Source organism: Drosophila serrata, unplaced genomic scaffold, assembly GCF_035046125.1.
Source record: "Drosophila serrata isolate PLE 108 unplaced genomic scaffold, ASM3504612v1 contig_360, whole genome shotgun sequence".
In the NCBI taxonomy this organism is placed as follows: domain Eukaryota; kingdom Metazoa; phylum Arthropoda; class Insecta; order Diptera; family Drosophilidae; genus Drosophila; species Drosophila serrata.
The window spans coordinates 118152-136656 of record NW_028257258.1 but is presented as its reverse complement, the minus strand read 5'-3'; the positions used below and the strand labels follow the sequence as shown (position 1 = coordinate 136656).

Genomic DNA, 18505 nt, shown 5'->3' with positions numbered 1-18505 from the left:
AGATCGCCGCCGACGGCTGAGAAACCAACGATCACCGCGAGTTTCCACACAATTCCTTTCCAATTTCCCAATCAATCGATCGATCGGAAGTCTTGGACGTTCCAAGAAACCACTCACTGATAGCTCCATTATGAGTGGCGTGCTGCGTCGCGGATCCCTGAATTTCGATTGCGTGGGCGGGCCGCGGGACAAGGGCAGGGGCAGCCTCGAGGCGAACCTGTATGGCGGATATCGTGAGACGAGGCCGGGCCCAAAGACTCCGGAAATCAGTGTCATTGCATTGGACTTCCGTCGCTACTCCGAGGACCTCAAGAAGCCGCCCAAGGAGGGGGAGCAGGAGAAGGAGGAGCCACCGACCAGGGACCTCAGCCAGGATGCGGACAGCGATGTGATATCGAATTTCCTGGGACACTACACCCGCTGGAGCTTCCTGTGGACCCTGCTCCTCTGCCTGTTCCAGCTGCCCACCACTTTTCACCTGTTTATGTTTGTGTTCCAGGTGAGTTTCGGCTTTTATGGCTGGCCAAATATTTGCCCAGCTGATTGCGTCGCAAAACCCAATATTTTGGTGGGCATAGTAAAGCTATATAGTTTACCCACCTTCCCTCCCCCCAAAAAAACAAAAACAAACTCCCACTCCGGAAAAAAACATTGTGCAATTGATTGACAATTGACACTTTCGTTTCGAAATGTCAAGCATTTTGTGAGCATTTTTCGTTTTCCTTTTCAATTGGCACTTCCTTGCCGTTCTCCATTAAAAATGGAGAATTTAAAGGTCCAAGAGGAAATCAAAGAGTTGAAGGCCTTAGGCCAGCACTACGAAAAACAGTTGAAGATGGCGGGCATCGATCTCAGCGACTTTTCCGAGGATGACATGGCGCTACTTGATAATTGCGTTGACTTGGCTGCAGATTCACATATCCATGCCTTGCGCTTGAACTATTTGCGCAACTTTTACTGTGCCAAGAAGATGGATAGCATCGAGAACAAGCTAACCAAGGCAAAGCGACAGATAGAACTGAGGAAAGTGATGTCGGACATTGACAAAGCAGCTCGGGATGTAGCCGTTCTGGAACGTTATAAGTCTGCCGCCGAGGCTCGTTTGATTCCGGAAAGCGAGGTTTTGCAGAAAACTAACGCCCTGGTTGCTACCAAACAGGGCTTATTGGACAGGCAGAAGGGCTTTGATACACCGAAGGAGTTAAGCATTGAAGGCATCATCAATAAAGTGGACTCGCTGGATAGGCGCTAGTGAAGTCCTCTGGTCAACTTGTTACACTGCATTTACTCAAACAAACACTTAACAGAAATGGCTGCAAATTTCATAGATATCTGGAATTTGCACCAAAGGATCTTGATCATTATTGAAAACACAACAAATTAATGAAGGGCATAACAAAACAAGAAATAAATATAGCTGTAAAGTGACACACAGTAATAACTAATAACGCACTGATTGGTTGTTCCGTTGGGAAGTGTATCTCTGCGATGCAACTCGTTGACAATGAAGTAATTGCTGGGGGAAAGTAGAGATAAATACCATTTGGGTTATTACAAAATGCTATTTATCATCCGTTTTTTTTAAGTAGATGAGTATGCGTAAAATGAGTAACAACAAGCTGTAGCCCAAATATACAACCGAAAACAATTGATAACACACTCTCGGGGCGCTTCCACTTGAGTTGGCTGGCCGCCGACTCGCAATCACAATTCGCATGCCAATTTCGGCCATCACTTTCAGGCGACGGAGGAGCACTTAGCCCGCAAAACGCCACTCGAGACCCCACATAGATGACCTTGGGGCACCTTTGACCAACTTCCAGGGAGGCTGTCACCTAGCCACTTTTCCACTTGGAAGCCATTTATCGCAGGGAGTTGCGTGCGCATCATTTGCCTATGGTTTCGAGGTCCACAATCACGGTAATCACTCCTCTAGCGTGCTAATGTCCCACTGAAAAGGTAAAAACCGCACACACCGGGCACACACACTCAAACGACCTTGACACACACGATCGGTGGGCGAATAAAGCTTAGAGTCATAATCGATGTAGAAGTTGCAACAGTCATCGAATGACACAAGAAGTTCGACCGCTGGAGGTTAATTACACTAATTGAGAGCCAATAAATTGGGCGATAAGAACAAAGATTGTCCACAGTTGACCTTAGGTGGGGAGTGATGCAAGAGGGAGTATATGTTGGGTCATTTGATTTGGAAGGGAGTCAAGAAAAGGAGGTTATCTATATCTCTATCTGAACACTGCAGTTATCTAGAGCAGCCTTAAGATATGAAGTAAGCTTATCGTGATCATGTAAAGTTGTAATAAAATATGTATTGTTGTAACCATTAATTAACTAGTGGTAGTAGTGTTTATTACTATTACAAAACGCTAATTATAGAGCTTACTATTCGTGAGATAATTCGGTATACAACCGAAACTAAATTGGATCAGGTTTCATATTAATAAATAGATCTATATTATATTTCTAAACTTACCATAAAACATAGTAGAAAATTAATCAAAATTTTGTGATATTTGGAAATACATACATAGTACAAATAATTTGATTTTACACTATACAATATACAAAAAATAATCAACGAAAAAGTAAACAAAGAAGTTTTATAGAATATATTTTGATAAACAATATTTTAAGTTGTTTGGTTGCATTTCAGCATTAATTACCTACCCCAATTGCGCGTGGATGCTAATTCTTAACCAAATTGAAATTTAAGAGTTTATACAGATTTTTCAGTAAATTATTCTATACTAAATATACATAGAAAAAATTTGAAACAAATAAGGAATACAACTACTTCGAAACCACTTTTCATAAATATTAATTAAAATGTTTGTCAAACCATTTGCTGATATCAAACTTAATGGGTTGTGTTGTCTAGAGATTTTGGGTTCCAACTCGTTTAGTGAAATAATCTTAAATTTCTTATCAGTTATCAGTTCCCCATGTGCCAGTGACTTTATTTATTTGCGATAAAAAGAAAATAGTAGCGAAATAGACAATAACCTGTCACTTCTGACTGATACTATAATAAAACACATAAGACTAGTTATACTTTGGTGGCACCGGCGCCTTTTTAATGTACTATTTTCGTTTGATAAGCATAATATTATCGAGGAAAGAAATACAAACAATAAGCAATTGTTAATGGCCAGCGAATGTAATCTGGCCGAAACCATCGGTGACATTTACATGAACCAATCAAATATAGAGACAGATAAGATTGTGGCCCCGAACTAGAACCGAAGAAAGTTCGGTTCGAAGTATAAAGATATCTTTATGTTGGCGGGATTCACCAAAAGAATTCGGAGCTTCGCGGAGTGCTCATCAGCCTTGTGGGAGGAGGAGTTGTTCAAGGCACTCCCCACGGAAAGGTCAAGTGATTCTTTAATGACTCAAAGTTAACAAGCAATTCGGCGGCTATCGTAACATCTCGGTGTGTTGGACATTGTTATTATTATCTTTTTTGGGGGGCCCCCCCGAAATCTTTAATAACGCCGCGCCTGCATAAAAAGCTGACTAAAAAAAGAAAAAGAGCTGAGACTCGACCGAATCTCTCGGGGCACACACGCACTCTCGGCTCTCGACACCTGAACACCACCACCGCCGACCTGCCCAAACTGGCATCTGGATCTGGCATCGCTCCGGCTCAAATTTGAATTTTTTCATAAGACACTGTCTGTGTCTCCGTTTCGAGAGTCGACATTCTAATTCAGTTGACTTGCATCGCAAGTCGCACACGGTTGCCACCTGCAGCGGGCGAGAAATGGAGATGGCGGACACAGACGTGGCATCGGGCGAGGCCTCGCCCATGCTGCAGGGCTGCGTGGATCTGGACAAGCTGGACCATCTGCAGACGCGGCTTCTAGAGCGCCTCTTCGGAGCCATTAGTGCGTGGCAAAGCCTCTGGTGTGGTTTGCTTTCGATCTTCCAGGCCATCTGCACCTTCCACATCTTCGTCTACGTGTTCCAGGTGAGTCCAAGCCGCATGGGTTGAGTGCTCGTGCTCGTGCGGAGGCCACCCACCCACCACCTACAGTTTGGCCACCGTTCCGCTCCACTGCCAGCTACTAGCCACTTACAACCACAACTGACAAGGTTCTATGTTCAGTGCCCACCGCCCACCGCCTACCGCCCCCCAATGCCAGTTATCAGTGCGCACTTGTGATAAGGTGTCTTCGAGCTGGTTATTATTATTTTATTATTATTTTTGCGGGCGAGACAAACCCGTTTCAGTGATACTCGAGCTACTGCCTGATCGGCAAAAGATACAGTTTCAATGAGAGATTTTGAGAGCGAATATCAGATGCATTTTATTGCCGTACAATAAATGTGTTTGTTAACCTGGGTGTAGGGAATAAAAATCAATGGGTTCGTTCAGAGAGAGACTTTAAAAAATCATAAACTCTACATCTGTTTAACTGTTTGTATAACTAACTAATAATATTATTGAGTTTAAAGTGCGCCTTAGACTAAGTAACACAACATAGGCAACCTTAACTGAACCGCTTTTGGCTTAATTATTGACACACAATAATTGCCAGTGAAGTAATAACAAATTTACACTGTCTGAGGCGGCCGAAACGAGTTTGTTTTTATACTATCCAGTATATATAGTATATATATATAATATATAAACTGTTCGCCCTGCAAACCAAAAGTCATTGATTTGCTTACACTGATTTAATGGCATATATCTTACACGGTCTTCGTGTCTGATTTGGCTTATCTTAATTGGCCAAATCCGCAAATTGCACGCTTTGTGTTATTTATTGTGAAGATGACAACATTGTGGATTATGGTAGGTCCAAGCTCTGTGGCTCAGACACCATGACAACACGATTTTCCAGCGAAGCCGTGCGGCAAGACTTTTCAATTAGTTTCCACTCCCAACTGATCCATATCAGGTGTTTGGTTGGGTTGCTGGTATCGATGGTGTCGAGTCTCGGCCAGCCCAAGGTTGGGCTCGAAAGGTTACCCTCCCGGCCAGAGGCTAATATTGACCGCTAACTGTCTAAATATATTAATTAGACAATAATAATAAAATGCTAAGAAATACTTTGGTGAGCCACTCAGCATGCCACTGGCACTGGCAATATGCACACTGGTCTCCAATCCAGTGGGGAAACCGAATCAGATCGGAACTGGGATTCGAAATGGCAATTTAAATACTTTCCCATCTAGGGTCAGTGGGTGACCCTGTGGCAATTAAGTTAACAACACCCCTTGAGCACCTCAGTCTCATGTACTATATTTACCAGATTACCGGTGAGATATTTGATCTTAAAAATATCTCAGAAGGCTAGATTACCGATATTTTTAGACAAACCTTTGTTTCTTGCTGAAATTATTTAAATTAAATTGGTCTACAAGGGAAGCTTTACCTTGATCTTTAAAAAGATCATGACAATCTGAAGCAGAAGTTTAGCAAAACTAAAGTAACCTTCTGGGCAAAACAATTTAAATTACTTACCAAAAGGTTTAAAATGAGAAGAGGAAAAGATGAAGTTTGGTAAATCAATTGACTAGAATACAAAGCTAGCTTATCATTAAATATATTATTATTATCATATATATATTATATATATATATATTATAGTTCTTTTATACCAACTCAAATAATGTTACAACCAATTTTAAATGACTTCCTTGATCTTCTTACTTATTTGTTAAAGGAAGTTGTTCTGTTGACAATGTTAACATTCTTATACTTATTATAAAACAATCATTCACCTAACCAATTGAATGCAAATTTAATTAAGATTTTTTCCGAACCAATCAATTACGGATATGGACTTATCTGATTTAGAGACAATGGTTCACTTATTGTCACTTCACAATAGCTATTAGTTAGATCAAATGATCAGAGACATTCATTAAGCCAACATGCAGGGTTATTGACATGGTAATTCCCCTTTCTGCCATTCAGTGAAGAGCAGTTAAAAATTGGAAAACCTTTTAAAACCTAGCTCTCTAAGATTATGATCCCAAGCTGGGGGAGTTCGCTTGGACCAATGTGCCATTTGAATAAAGTGCACTCTCAGGTGCAGCTGGGGCACGGCTGCAAACCCGATTAATCAAACGAAATTTATCTGGTCCGTGTGTAGTCCGAGCCGAGAGCTGCCCACGCGGCTACAGAAATTCCATTGTTGGCCGAGAGTCGGCATGCAAATGCCTGAAACGTGACATGTAACCGCCGGGGCGACAGAACAACCTGCCACGGCGGCCACAAATGACATCACGGCCGGCCACAACCTGCCACGCGATCAACGGTCACCAGACCTGGCCTGCTGGCCAGGGAAACCCGTAGGAAAACTGACCAGAAACACTCACTTTTACCGCCGCCTCTCACTGCCATTAATTATTGAAAATGTTTCGCTTTTTGTTACACTCCAATTTGAACTTGAAACCATTTCCTCGGAGCCGCATGCCAAATGTTTAATTGAGACACGTCCCATGAAAGACGAGGGGCTATCAACCTGTTGTACAGCAGGTTGTTTTTCGGGGCGGCAGCTAAGGCTTTTCGCCCCCCGCGATTGATAAGCCGCTTTCATCGATTCGATCATCAATCAGATGGCCGCACATTCGTGTTCGTGTTGCAGCCCAACATCCAGTAATTTCCACCGTGTTAACCTGTCACGAAACACTCGCAAATGACAAATGGAGCTGCTGTAAAACAAACTAACTACGGGTTAATCGCAGTCAACAGGCGGAAGAAATTTTAAACGTTTACTACCGAATACCGACTGGAATGGCGGCTGGTTAAAATATATATCTGATTCGATTCGATTTATAGCTGTACAAGTACAAATCTTCCCACTTGAAGTTTGATTCGGAAGAGTTAATGTCTCATGTAGGGCACGTTTGCCATTAAACGTGAATCGAATCTTTAAAAAACTGCCTAAATTTATATATTCCAATGAGAAGTTTTGGTTGAAATTCTAAGAAAATTGAGTTCTGGGTTTGACTTTTATTATTAGGTTTATGGACAAATTTATTTATGGTTTAATGAAAGTCTTTTTAATAGGATGCTTGGAACATATTTAATACTTTTTATCAGAAATATAGCATTTATATCTTAAGCTGTTTCAGTTTATTGTATTTTTAATATGGGTATGAATGTAATTTGTATACCCTACCATAAATACTATATTAATTAACGATCTTTAAATAAATATTCCTTCATCAATATGATATAATAAAATCACATTTACAGACTGCTCCCAAGGACTACTGGTGTGCCCAACCGAACCACCTTCGGCAGATGAGTGTCTCCGAGTGGCGCAACCTAAGTCAGACCTCTAATGGTTGCCTTCTCCTGGATGTGGACTACTCCCAGGTGTCATATGATGGCAATCAGTTGATCAACTGGCCAGCAAACGCCAGCGAACTGGGCTACCGACAATGCCAGCACTTTGAGTTCTCCGACGTGGATGGATCGGCCAAGACGCTTGTCCAGGAGTTCGAGCTGGTTTGCGGACGCGACATCCTAAGCCTGGTGGAGACCTGCTTCCTGGTGGGTGCGGCAGCGGGAGCTGTGCTCAGCGGCTGGATTTCAGATCGCTTTGGCAGGCGCCACACGCTGATGGCATTCGTTACCATCCAGAGCGTTTTCGGTGAGTTAAGATGCAAAGAAATAGACTCAACTTGAGCTATTTGGCTTTGAGGTGGTTATAAAATAGAAAATCAATTAAATAAGCCAGTTTCAAAAAGGTTTTTTTTTAGCCAAAACCATAAATTTGTAAGATTGAGAAAACGATATTTACATTGGCATTAAATAGATCTATGATATCTCAAACCAATGCTAAAAAAAAATCTTGTAGAAATAGAACAAAAATACTAAATTTCTCCTTTCTTTTATGAAAAAAAAAATATATAGAAGTATAGGTACCTTGATAGGAAATTTTCCCGTGTAAATTAGAGCGAATAATTGCAACAGTCCGAGATAAAGCCAGGGGAGTTGGGATGCTGCCATTCTGACCATGGCAATTTGGGTGGGATTCATTTTCTAATTGTCATTTATATGCAGCTTTGTCCATGAATCGCTCGACTAACAGCTGCATTTGCATTCGTCCTGCTCTCTGGCCCGGGCTGGGATTTTAATTGACTTTACACTCTTATTTACGTGTCCGACCTTGCCACTGACATTCTACCACCCGCTCTCATTCACCCCTTCTACCGCCCGGCGTCCTGTTGGCCACCATCCGTTTTTGCAGGTGGAATTTTGGCCTTCTCAACATCGGTGGCCATGTTCATGTCGCTACGTGTTATAATTGGATTCGCATCAATGACCGTGACTGTTGTGAGCTTCGTGCTGGTGGTGGAACTGGTCTCCGGCAAGTGGCGCACCATAATCGGCATTCTCAACATTCTGCCGGTGGCCATCTCGTACGTCCTCTCCGCCGGACTGGCCTATCTAATCCGCGACTGGCGTCACCTCCAGCTGGCCATCTCTTGGCCGTGGCTAATCATGCTCAGCATTTGGTAAGTTTATGCAATGTTTTTGCATTCATTTCAGTTTACTTTGCCTATTAAACTAGATTAACACGGATGGGTTCACTTAGCGAAATCAAACAAGAATATTAATGCCATTCGGCGTACGAATTTAAACTTTGTTCTTGCACATAATTAGAGTATATCTATAGTAAATGTGTTTCGCCAGCAATTTAAAGTATAGTTTTTATAATTAAATTGATTAAGGTAAAATAAGCAAACAAATTTATTCAATTGTGTGATGCCAGAACCAAAATTTCATACAAATTTTCCATTAGTTATGCTTATTTGAATGCCTTTAATACATTCAATAAATTTGATTGTTATACGTGCTTTTGGTTTAGTTATAATAGGTGTAATTTAGTTACCAACTTAGATCAGTCCAAACCAGGCTATTTTCAATGTTTCTATAAGGTTGTCTAGGGTATAAACCATTATATTTTGAAGAACTTGAAATGACTTAAACACTAGCAAACAAAAAAGGTACGCAAGAACCATTAAATTTTATTTTCCATTTGTTGTTAACTCTGGAATTATTGGCTTCGTTCGATTTCAACTTCAAAGCGTTAACATTTTTAGCAGGCAGTCAACTAAATGAATTGACAGCACAGAGCCAAGAACCGAGCACAAATACAATGCGTGGGATCAATTAGATTCCGGCAGGGACAAAGCAACCCATGGCCAGGACATTCCTCAGTGTTTATCCTTCGGTGCCAAGTGGGGCGGAGGGATGATAGGCCACATTAGCTGACCGCTTTTGAAATCAAATGAAAAAATTCCAAGCAGCCAATAAATACCCGGGCACGACTGTGATTCTCACCACCTTTTGTGTCCTGCTCTTCTTTATCCTTCTCCATTCCCTGTAGGTTCTGGTTGCCGGAGTCGCCACGATGGCTATTGGCCCAGGGTCGCTTGGATGAGTTGTGTGGTCTAATTGAGAGAGCGGCCCGGATGAACGGGACCACTGGAAGCCTGCCCAGTAACTATCGCAAGACCCTTGAGGCAGCGGTTCCAAGGACAGTGGTCCCTCAATCCCCTCCAGAGCTGGCCGGCCAAGTAGAAGAGGTGCGAGCCGCTGGAACGGATGTTGCAGATCCCGCTGTGAGTGGCCATGTGAATCCCCTGCTGGTGGTGTTCGGCTCGAAGTACTGGCGCACCACCTGTCTGACCCTGATCATTTGGCTCACGCTGATCATCATATACTTTGGCCTCACCCTTCACCTGAGCAACCTGGGAGGGAATGTGTACATTAATAGCGCTGTGGCCGGTACCGTGGAGGCCGCATCCATCTGCATCAGCATTGTGGTGGTGCTCAAGGTGGGCATCCGACGGAGTCTCATAGGGTATATGCTGCTGCCGGGTCTCTGCTGTCTGGCCACGAATCTGGTGCCGAATCAGACGGGAGTGATTGCACTGGCCACCATTGGTGAGTTCTTATTTTTAGGAGCTTTACAAGGGTCTTAATTTTACTTCTTAACCAAAATCATCCACAGCCAAGTGCCTCATTGGAGCCAACAACGCCATCATTCCCACCTACACAGCGATGCAGTATCCCACAATTGTTCGCAACTTTGGTGTCGGAATGGGCAACCTGGCCTCTGGAATTGCCCTAATCCTTGTGCCCTTCCTCTGGCAACTGGTGGGTGCTGCTGCCATCGTTTAGTATGATTGTCCTGTAATCTCATTGACCTTGTTTTACCATCTTCCTGCAGGAGCACATCGACGCCCTGCTGCCCTTGAATATAATGGGTGTGAGTGGCCTGATTGGCGCCATTGCCATCAGCCTTATGAAGGATGTGGAGTGATCTGGGAGCTGGGATTGGAACAGGAACTACAACAGGGACTAGAGCTCACTATCCGTTACGACATTTGCCTATAACTGTGATATATTGGACCTACTACAGGGGACATGGCACACCGAACTTTATCGTTTTATTTCTCATTTCACTCCACCATTAACTATAATATGCTTTTTATTTTATTTTATTTATACTTATTTTACATTAACTGCATTAAAAACGTTGTATTTTTATGATATGCAAAAGGGTTTTATGTCTTTTTCTTTGTTTAATTTGTTAACTAAATCAATACGGTATTATATATTAAAATTATTTACATTAATGAAGTCCTTTATGTTTCTTTAATTGATTTTTACTAAATAATGAGAATAAAACTATGGTTTTTACACCGTGACTTTGTTGATTAATAAATTACTTAAAGCTAGTTAAAAAACGCTAAAATTTTAAGTTTCTTAAAGAAAAAATTAGTTTAATGTTGCTATAAAATCAGGTTTCCATAAATGAATTTCACTGTTTGGGTTTGCAACTCTGCTAACGTTAACATACACCTAGTCACGGCAACAACCATTGCTCATACGCTCCGTTGGCCTCTTTTAGCCCTATTTGAAAAGCTTAAACTTTAGCGTTGCCAGCAGGCCATATTTTAACGAACTTCGGTTGAGGCGGTAAAAGTAATTTAAAACTACATCACGTTCCCGGAGCTGATCGAGTTAAACCATTCTCATGTCCACAAATGAGTGCGAAAAATAAAGAAAAAAGCGGGCTTAATGCCCTGTCACTTTCGTTACTTCATCGAGAGATGCGCTCCACTTTCGGCCTGGGCATTCAGTTGCATAGCCATGCCAAGCACACGCCTCACATAAATTTCCCGCGTCTGGCTAAAGCTTCGCTTGGACCTGGAGCCAGAGCTGAAGCCGGAGCAGCGGCTATAAAACCGTCTGCGCACCTGGCGGGCCCAGCATTTGAGCGATCAGCGTCTGGCCAAGAAGCAACTGGTGCCACTAATTTCGGGAATATATACTGTATCTTGCGGAAGTGTTGCCTCAAACTGGAACAGCGGAGAGGAGCCAGTGCCAGTGCCACCGAATCCATCATGAAACTCCAACTAATCGCGGTAAGTCGGAGGAGCAACCAGTGCCAGTGTTCCCTACTATACAGTGAGCCAATTCTAAGCCATTTATGAATCACACTCGAAGGTCGTTCGGTTGCCAGCTTAAAACGCGCATTCAATCGCAGATTGAGACGTTTTCTACTCGTATTTATTTGCATTTTATAGAAAGTGACCGAGTCAATGCAATGCAATTAGCAATTAATGTTGGCCAACTGACATTTCATGTGATCATAAAAAATCAAAGATTAGACTCTGGGCACAAAGGCACTCGCATCATAAATATGCGATACAATCACCGAGCAATTGTTTTGCAAAGAATGAGGAATTTGAGGAATTACCCAACCCAGGCAGCCCTCGGGTCAGAAATTTTAACGAGCATTTGTTGGCTTCAAGCCCAGCTCCACCTTAAGTCTGCCAAAACTCCCCCATACACCCCATTTCCCCCAACCTAACTATTAACCCGAAAATTGAGCTCACAAAATGGACTCACAATTGGCTTAAGTTCAATTTGTTGTTTGAACGGAATTTGCCACTGCACAAAACTGATAAATTGTCAATAATGGCTTAAGTAAATTGAATTAATTGCGGATACAATCGCTGAAATCTATAAAAACTGAAAGACGACAAAAGAAAACAATAATTGATCTTAACGAGAAAATAATTTTCAAGTACAATTTGTTTATACAATTTAAAAGATCATTACATATTCATTACTTTTTTTTGTACAGAATTTCAGAAGGTCAGAATGTTTTTTGTCAGTAAGCTATGAAATGTACGGAAAATAGCATTAAAAGATAACTTTATTTATTGATTTTCGTTTAAAGCAATTTCTTAAACTAAATATTTATTAGATAATCAAGAGAATTGTAAGGTAATCTCTATGTTACAGTCCTTCAACAGTTTTCCAACTAAATATAACTCTTGAAAACCCCGCATAAATCAACGAATCTAATAAGATTTTTCATGCCATTGCTTGATTGATTGATTGACTTGTTGTGGCTTGGCCAAATTGTGGATATGGCCTAATGAGTTCGCCAAAAATTTGGACCAGAAAATGAATTGTTAATGACAAGAAACACTCAATTTACCGGTGATTTTCGGGCGCAGTTCGTCACGACACGTTATTGTGCTGTGAGCTTCAGGTTACGAGTAAATGTGTATCAAGGTCGCAGTTAATAACTAGTTGTGGCCAATCGAGATCCACTAAAACGCACCCAAGGCAGCCAGGGAGCGATGCAAATTCTCGGCACGCACACTCCACCTCAAGATGCAGTTGCTGCCGCAGATACAGATACAGATGCAGATACAGATACAGGCCCACATGGCAACGCAGTTGGGCGTAGTGTGCTGTATGCTCGAGGATTACGTAATGAACTGGTATATGATATATACATAAACCTACATAAATAAGAAATAAGTCTTTATACATGCTAAAGTGTTACATATCCGAGATACCAAAGCCGGCTCGAAAGTGCACTGACAACTATCCCAGATCGACCAACTTGGACTCCTGCACAAGGAAAAAATATAGACTTGAATTGAGGGTCAGTTTTGAGTTATTTAAATTCAACTAAAATGTAATAATTGGATATGGTGGAAGATCAACATATGTAAGCTTTATAAAGAAGAAAATTGTATCATTAAGAAACCTCTTGAAAATGCAATCTTTTCTTTCATTTTTTTCTGTGTCCGTCTGGGATTTCAATTTCAATTTCGTTCGGTCAATGGCCAGTCAAGGCCAGGCCAGGAGTCCTTAGCCAAGTTATTGTTACTAATGATGGACCACCGGCCGTCTGCACCATCATCTTTTGTTGTCTTTTCGCTGATGATGCTCCTCCGCCAGTGCCTACGCCCACGAACCGAAATGAACCATTCCAGCTGGGGCTTGGGCTTGGCTTCACCTGGTTCGGTTTCGAGAGACGACGGGAACACCTTCCATTGCACACACACACACATGGTTGTGGAAATTTTTGTCGGTTTCCTTGAACTGCGACGCAGACGCAAGGCGGAGTCATGAAAGCAATTAAACCAAATCAAGTTCCCCGCCGAGCAATGCACCCCAAATAAATGGCTGCAAGTGTCTGCCAGGCCTTGCCTCACTGTACCTCTGGCTGGCCTGGCTTTTCATTAGCTTTAAAGCCAAGTAGTTCACTTGACCAGGTAGTTGGGCAGCCAGCCAAGCCACTGGAATGTTCAGCTCGAATGGCCAGGCCACTGGCTCAGATACAGGAAAGTAATGGATAATAATAATGGAACAGCAACAACAAGAGCTGAAAAATGTGTTGACTGCATGCAACACATAACAAAAATCTGCATGAGCCGAAGGCTTCATTGAACCGATTGATTATAAACCTGAAAAAAAATGCTATCCATGTTTGAACAATTGAATTATGGGAGACAAAACCACACGCAGTGGGGTATTTTTAAGGCTACTGGGAAATATTTGATAATTAAATAATAGGGTTTAGTGACTTTAAGAGGTCATTGAAATTGTAAGCATATTAATTGGAAAATTATTATAAAAAGCGGGTGTTTTGTGTAGTTGCTATAAGGTATTATCTACTTAAGAAGTGGTAGGTTAAAGTTTTATATTTTTGTACTGATGAACTTAAACTCTCTTCTTTTTATTTGACCAGTTTCTATATTAATGAATTACTTTTATTGAGAGAATTTTGCCGAAATTCAAACCCGAAAATCTGCTTATTTTTAGATACTTATGAATTTAATACCCAACTTTATAAGCTTTTTTTTAACAGCAATTTCTGTTCAAAGCCCAGCTCAGGTTTCCAATAATAGTGCCAAGAACTCTAATGGAAATCGTAATTCCTTATTGACTTTTATGTACTTCCCCAACACCAGTAATTCCTATATATACATAAAGTGGAGCAAAAAATTATCGGATCGGTGACCAGATATAAACTGAAACTGAAACCGAAAGCAAGACTCAAAGGCAGCAAGCCGGCTACATACTCTCAGAGTATTAGGAATGTTGTAATGAACATAGACTATGGCTGATTAAAAGCTGAAACACCGAGATCGTGGCTAAAAACAGTAAGCAACAACTCGGTGTTTGGTAGTCGGTCACTTGTCCTAGACTTTGACTTCTTTCGCGGACCGGAAACTTTTTGGCCAATGTGTTTGCCACATGCCACATGACGCCGCCGCCGCTAAGAGAGTCGCATAACTCCGGCCATGCAAATTACGCAACCCAGACGGCAAGTCTGAAATGTTTTCGTTTTTCTTCTGTTATTTTTCAGCTCGGTTCGGCTTGTCTTGGCTTTGGGTTTTGGCTTTGGGTTTCGGCTTTTATGATCGATCGGCAGCGAGGCGGGGCAGAAATCGCGATTTGTTTTATGTTCCACATTTACTGCCATTACAGTATTGCCACAATTGTTGTTGGTGCCACCACACCGTTACAATTACAAATTGTTGGCTCTGTACATAAAGCAGTTGATAAACTTTAAACCAGTTTCTACGGAGGTGTGAGGTGAGCCAGCTACCAGAAAAGTGTGTGTCTCCCATCGAAGCGGAAAGCTGGAAAGGTAGTCCTGAATTTTCTGAAATTAAAAGTGGTTGCAGTAAATTATTACAAAATAAAAGTAGACCAAAAACTGATACAAAATAACTTAAGAAGGAAATAAAAAAAAAGAATAGAACCCACATTCCATTTTTTAACGAGTTTAAAAGCCAATTTGAAAAACTAATTACATATCAAAGTGGGTTAAAAGTCAGCGTTAAAGACTTAGACATATTTCCAAAACTATTTAATTTGAAAATATTTAAAAGGGAAATTAACTAACAAATAATGGAAAATGTAACCTTAAAAGAGGTGTTAAGAAATCAAAAAACTAAACTACACTAAACTAAAAGAAAACTAAATTGCAAGTTCCCTAGGAATTTCAATTTTAAATCGGTTATAACTAAGCCATAAATGCATTAATTTCACTCCGGCAAGCTTTCCTATGCTTATTTTTATTAGATTAATAAATCTGCATACTCACTTTTTAATTTACCTAACTTTTAAATTTTCAAATTTTTGACCATTTTTAATGATGTAACCCCTTAGAAAATTTTGAAATTTTAAAAATGTTTCAACATTTATTTTTTTCCTTCGGAGATGGCTAGTTTGACTCGTCTGTTAATGCTGATCAAGAATATACATGAAATATAGGGTCGGAAGCTTTTGACCAAAATTAGAATACCCTGAAATAGTATTGCCACATCAATACATTTTCAATCCTTAATTTAACGTATTGACCTACTCTATGGACTTAATTTGCCAAATGCGATTGGGTTTATCCGCCCCCTTAATTGTAAAAAAAATCGTTAAAGAGAATTCTAAGAAACCGTTGTCGTTCGTCCGACAAACTAAAAAACTTGCCAAATACAAATGCTTAAAAAGGGGCTGAGCCAAAAGCTTGGATCAACTTGGCCACGTGCTGCATGCTCTGGCCAAAGGCGGCAGGTTGCAACGCCTTGTTCCGGCAATTGGCCCAATCTCGAGCCTTTTATGGCCTCCACTAATGAATGACTTCAATTCTCTCGCAGCTTGTGTGCAGCGCACTCGCTTTAGCAGAGGCCCAGAACTACCCACAGCGCCTAACCATCCCCGGAGCGGTACCATCACCTGGCCAACTGCCCCATCGTCAGCCAGTGCTGAGGGTTCGTCGTCCAGGACCGTCGCTGCGCCAACAGAACGCCATCCTTCCAGCGGTTACGCAACGCATAGCTATTGAGGAGCGACCTGTTACTGAGGCTGCGGAGGATGAGCAACCAGAGCCGTATCTGCCGAATCTGCTTAGGGAACAGCAGCTGGCCCAGGCCCAGCAATCGCAGTTCCAGCAGGCAGCCGCCGCTTTCCTTGCCGGACAGCAACCCGTCGAGCAGCCGTCACCGGTGCAACAGTTCCTCCAGAACGAGGACTCTCAGCCTGCGGCCATTTTACCCGCTCCTCCTCGCTTCCCCGCTGAACGCCCCTCCATTCCAACGCCTTTGAACAGACCTGCCGCCTTCAATGACTTTGGCATCGGACGGTTCGAGAACTCCCAGAGATTTGGTCTGGAGCGACCCACGCCCACAGCAGCTGCTCCTCCACCACCTCCGCCGCCGCCTCAGCCCCAGAGGGTAGCTGTGATCCGGACGAGACCAGCGGCACCTGCCGCCTTCCGTCCTGAGCCACCAGCACCTCAGCCAGTGGCTAGACCTCGTCCGAAGCCCGTCCAACCGCGTCCCATCATTGACCAGAATCAACTGCAAGACGAGCGTGGCGAGCAGCAGCAGAGACGCCAGCGACCTGTGGCCCAGACCATCCGGAAGTGGCGCGAAGAGAACGAGGATGGAAGCATCACTTGGGGCTACGAGAACGATGATGGATCTTTCAAGGAGGAGTTAATCGGAACCGACTGCATCACCAAGTGAGTACAGCTTAAAGATGACAAAGATAACTCTATAAACACGCTCTCCACACCTAGGGGCACCTATGGCTACGTCGATCCCGATGGCAATAAACGCGAATATCACTACGAGACGGGCATCAAGTGCGATCCCAATGCCCGCGAGAACGAGGAGGAGCTGCAGGAGAATGGCTTCATTAACTACGAGGAAAACCGCGCCGTACTGCCCAACGGCCTGGAGATAGATATGACGCAGCTGGGCAAGAAGAAGTCGAAGCGTCCGAACAGCATCTACCGGAACTGATAGCCACCAGATCGCAGTATAGTCCCTTAAGTCAAGCAGCTCGTATACGTAGGTCGTCTTCTAATTTGTATTCCACTTATAATTATGTCCATACTTCATTGAGTGTCAAGTGAAAGAATAAAAAAGGATTATTAGTTTGTAGAGATCCGCGGCGCACCCATTATCATCAGTAGGGGCGCTGGCGTCTGGCGGTGGGTGGCAGCCGGTTGGGTGGTGTGATCGAGATGTCCAGAAAGTCACCGATGCAGAACTTGGCCTGGGCCAGTGTCTTGTTGTCGTCGATGCCCTTCTGGCCGGTGCAGGTAACCCCAATTTCGCGCATCTGGAAGTGTCCGTTGCGGAAATTCGGATAGACCACGGCGAAATCAAAGTAGGTGCCCTTCTTGCGCGTATCCGGATTCACGTCACGCACCAGCGAAGTCAGCTCGTGCAGGGTGGCGTCCTGCCAGGTGTAGATCTGGAGCTCGTTGCTGGGCACATTACCGAACGCGTACTCCGAGACGGAGTGGTGGCGTCCAGTTGAACAGAATACGCGTAGCAGTAGCGGGCAGGTCTGCAAAAATTGGAAACCAGGGTAAATAACCGCTTCAAACATGGAAATCACGGTTCATCCATCCACGCCGGTTCCCTCAAAACAAACCTTCTCGCGGTCAATCTGCTTAACTTGCGGCTTTTCCTCCACAATCATAGATTCAACGTTGGCCATTTCAACGATTTCCTGCACTATTTTCTGTTAAATTTACGACGTTTTGATATGAATTAGTTATTTTTCTAAAATGTTTGGGCTTCAATATTTTGCTTGAACAAACTGCAAAACGATACAAATTTTCCAGAAAAATAGAAGATTTTTTCACCTCTGGAACTCGGTCACACTTAAAACGATACTTTGCCGCTGCCAGACCGGTGTCAAAAAATATGTAAGATATAAAATATTCATTATTATATTATTATATTGATATTATAGAAATTGTATATACTTATTGAAATGCATACGATCGAAATGTTTATAATTTAAATATTTCTTATTTTTTCATGCTTTTTGAATATTTCAATATTTTAATTTTCAATTTTCTTAGATTTCCAAAGTCCTGGTATAACACTGCTGGTAAAAGCCCTCGATAATTATTAGTGAAATTTAAAATAAAACTGTAAAAAATGTAATAATAACTAACATAATCAATAATTAACATATAAGAAATTATATGAATTTTAATAATAGAAATATTCAATACATCAGCAGAAAAAATAGCACGATATAAATATTTATTTTTATGCAAAAATGTTCGATGTATTGCTGGATACCTTTGCCATCGTTACTAGTATTGTCGGATATTCTAGAAAATATCGTATCGATGATATTTTTTGTATCAGAATTAGAAATAATATT

At 42.1% G+C, this 18505-nt stretch overlaps 3 protein-coding genes and 1 pseudogene across 5 annotated transcripts; 3 read left to right on the top strand and 1 right to left on the bottom strand.

Moving 5' to 3' along the window:
• LOC110191801 (organic cation transporter protein) lies at window positions 1–10555 on the top strand. Of its 2 annotated transcripts, none has more exons than XM_020962752.2 (6): window positions 1–499; window positions 7235–7634; window positions 8235–8502; window positions 9378–9937; window positions 10005–10150; window positions 10224–10555. In XM_020962752.2, the coding sequence occupies exons 1-6, from the start codon at window positions 131–133 to the stop codon at window positions 10314–10316; spliced, it is 1836 nt and encodes a 611-aa protein (XP_020818411.2). In that variant the 5' UTR covers window positions 1–130; the 3' UTR covers window positions 10317–10555. The 2 variants fall into 2 exon arrangements, with proteins under 2 accessions (XP_020818411.2, XP_086694934.1); XM_086838808.1 differs by lacking the exon at window positions 1–499 and adding an exon at window positions 3071–3991.
• Window positions 678–1416, top strand: LOC147642757 (augmin complex subunit wac pseudogene; annotated as a pseudogene). Its single transcript, XR_015272987.1, has one exon. The product of XR_015272987.1 is annotated as an augmin complex subunit wac pseudogene (transcript).
• A 428-nt stretch (window positions 10556–10983) lies between the features above and the next one.
• LOC110191769 (uncharacterized) lies at window positions 10984–17261 on the top strand. Its single transcript, XM_020962712.2, has 3 exons — window positions 10984–11424; window positions 15970–16835; window positions 16893–17261. The coding sequence occupies exons 1-3, from the start codon at window positions 11044–11046 to the stop codon at window positions 17116–17118; spliced, it is 1473 nt and encodes a 490-aa protein (XP_020818371.2). The 5' UTR covers window positions 10984–11043; the 3' UTR covers window positions 17119–17261.
• Window positions 17164–17993, bottom strand: Bin1 (histone deacetylase complex subunit SAP18). Its single transcript, XM_020962714.2, has 2 exons — window positions 17759–17993; window positions 17164–17671 (listed from the first exon to the last, which is right to left on the bottom strand). The coding sequence occupies exons 1-2, from the start codon at window positions 17822–17824 to the stop codon at window positions 17285–17287; spliced, it is 453 nt and encodes a 150-aa protein (XP_020818373.1). The 5' UTR covers window positions 17825–17993; the 3' UTR covers window positions 17164–17284.
• Window positions 17994–18505: the final 512 nt, after the last annotated feature.

What these genes read in the sequence shown, in the direction of transcription:
- LOC110191801 (XM_020962752.2), top strand. Translation starts at nt 131, where the DNA reads ATGAGTGGCGTGCTGCGTCGCGGATCCCTGAATTTCGATTGCGTGGGC. An exon ending in TACCATCCAGAGCGTTTTCG is followed by an intron (nt 7,635 to 8,234) that starts GTGAGTTAAGAT and finishes CCGTTTTTGCAG; the next exon opens with GTGGAATTTTGGCCTTCTCA. An exon ending in GATTGCACTGGCCACCATTG is followed by an intron (nt 9,938 to 10,004) that starts GTGAGTTCTTAT and finishes AATCATCCACAG; the next exon opens with CCAAGTGCCTCATTGGAGCC.
- Bin1 (XM_020962714.2), bottom strand. Translation starts at nt 17,824, where the DNA reads ATGGCCAACGTTGAATCTATGATTGTGGAGGAAAAGCCGCAAGTTAAG. An exon ending in AGCAGATTGACCGCGAGAAG is followed by an intron (nt 17,672 to 17,758) that starts GTTTGTTTTGAG and finishes CAATTTTTGCAG; the next exon opens with ACCTGCCCGCTACTGCTACG.
- LOC110191769 (XM_020962712.2), top strand. Translation starts at nt 11,044, where the DNA reads ATGAGTGCGAAAAATAAAGAAAAAAGCGGGCTTAATGCCCTGTCACTT. An exon ending in TGAAACTCCAACTAATCGCG is followed by an intron (nt 11,425 to 15,969) that starts GTAAGTCGGAGG and finishes ATTCTCTCGCAG; the next exon opens with CTTGTGTGCAGCGCACTCGC. An exon ending in GGAACCGACTGCATCACCAA is followed by an intron (nt 16,836 to 16,892) that starts GTGAGTACAGCT and finishes CTCCACACCTAG; the next exon opens with GGGCACCTATGGCTACGTCG.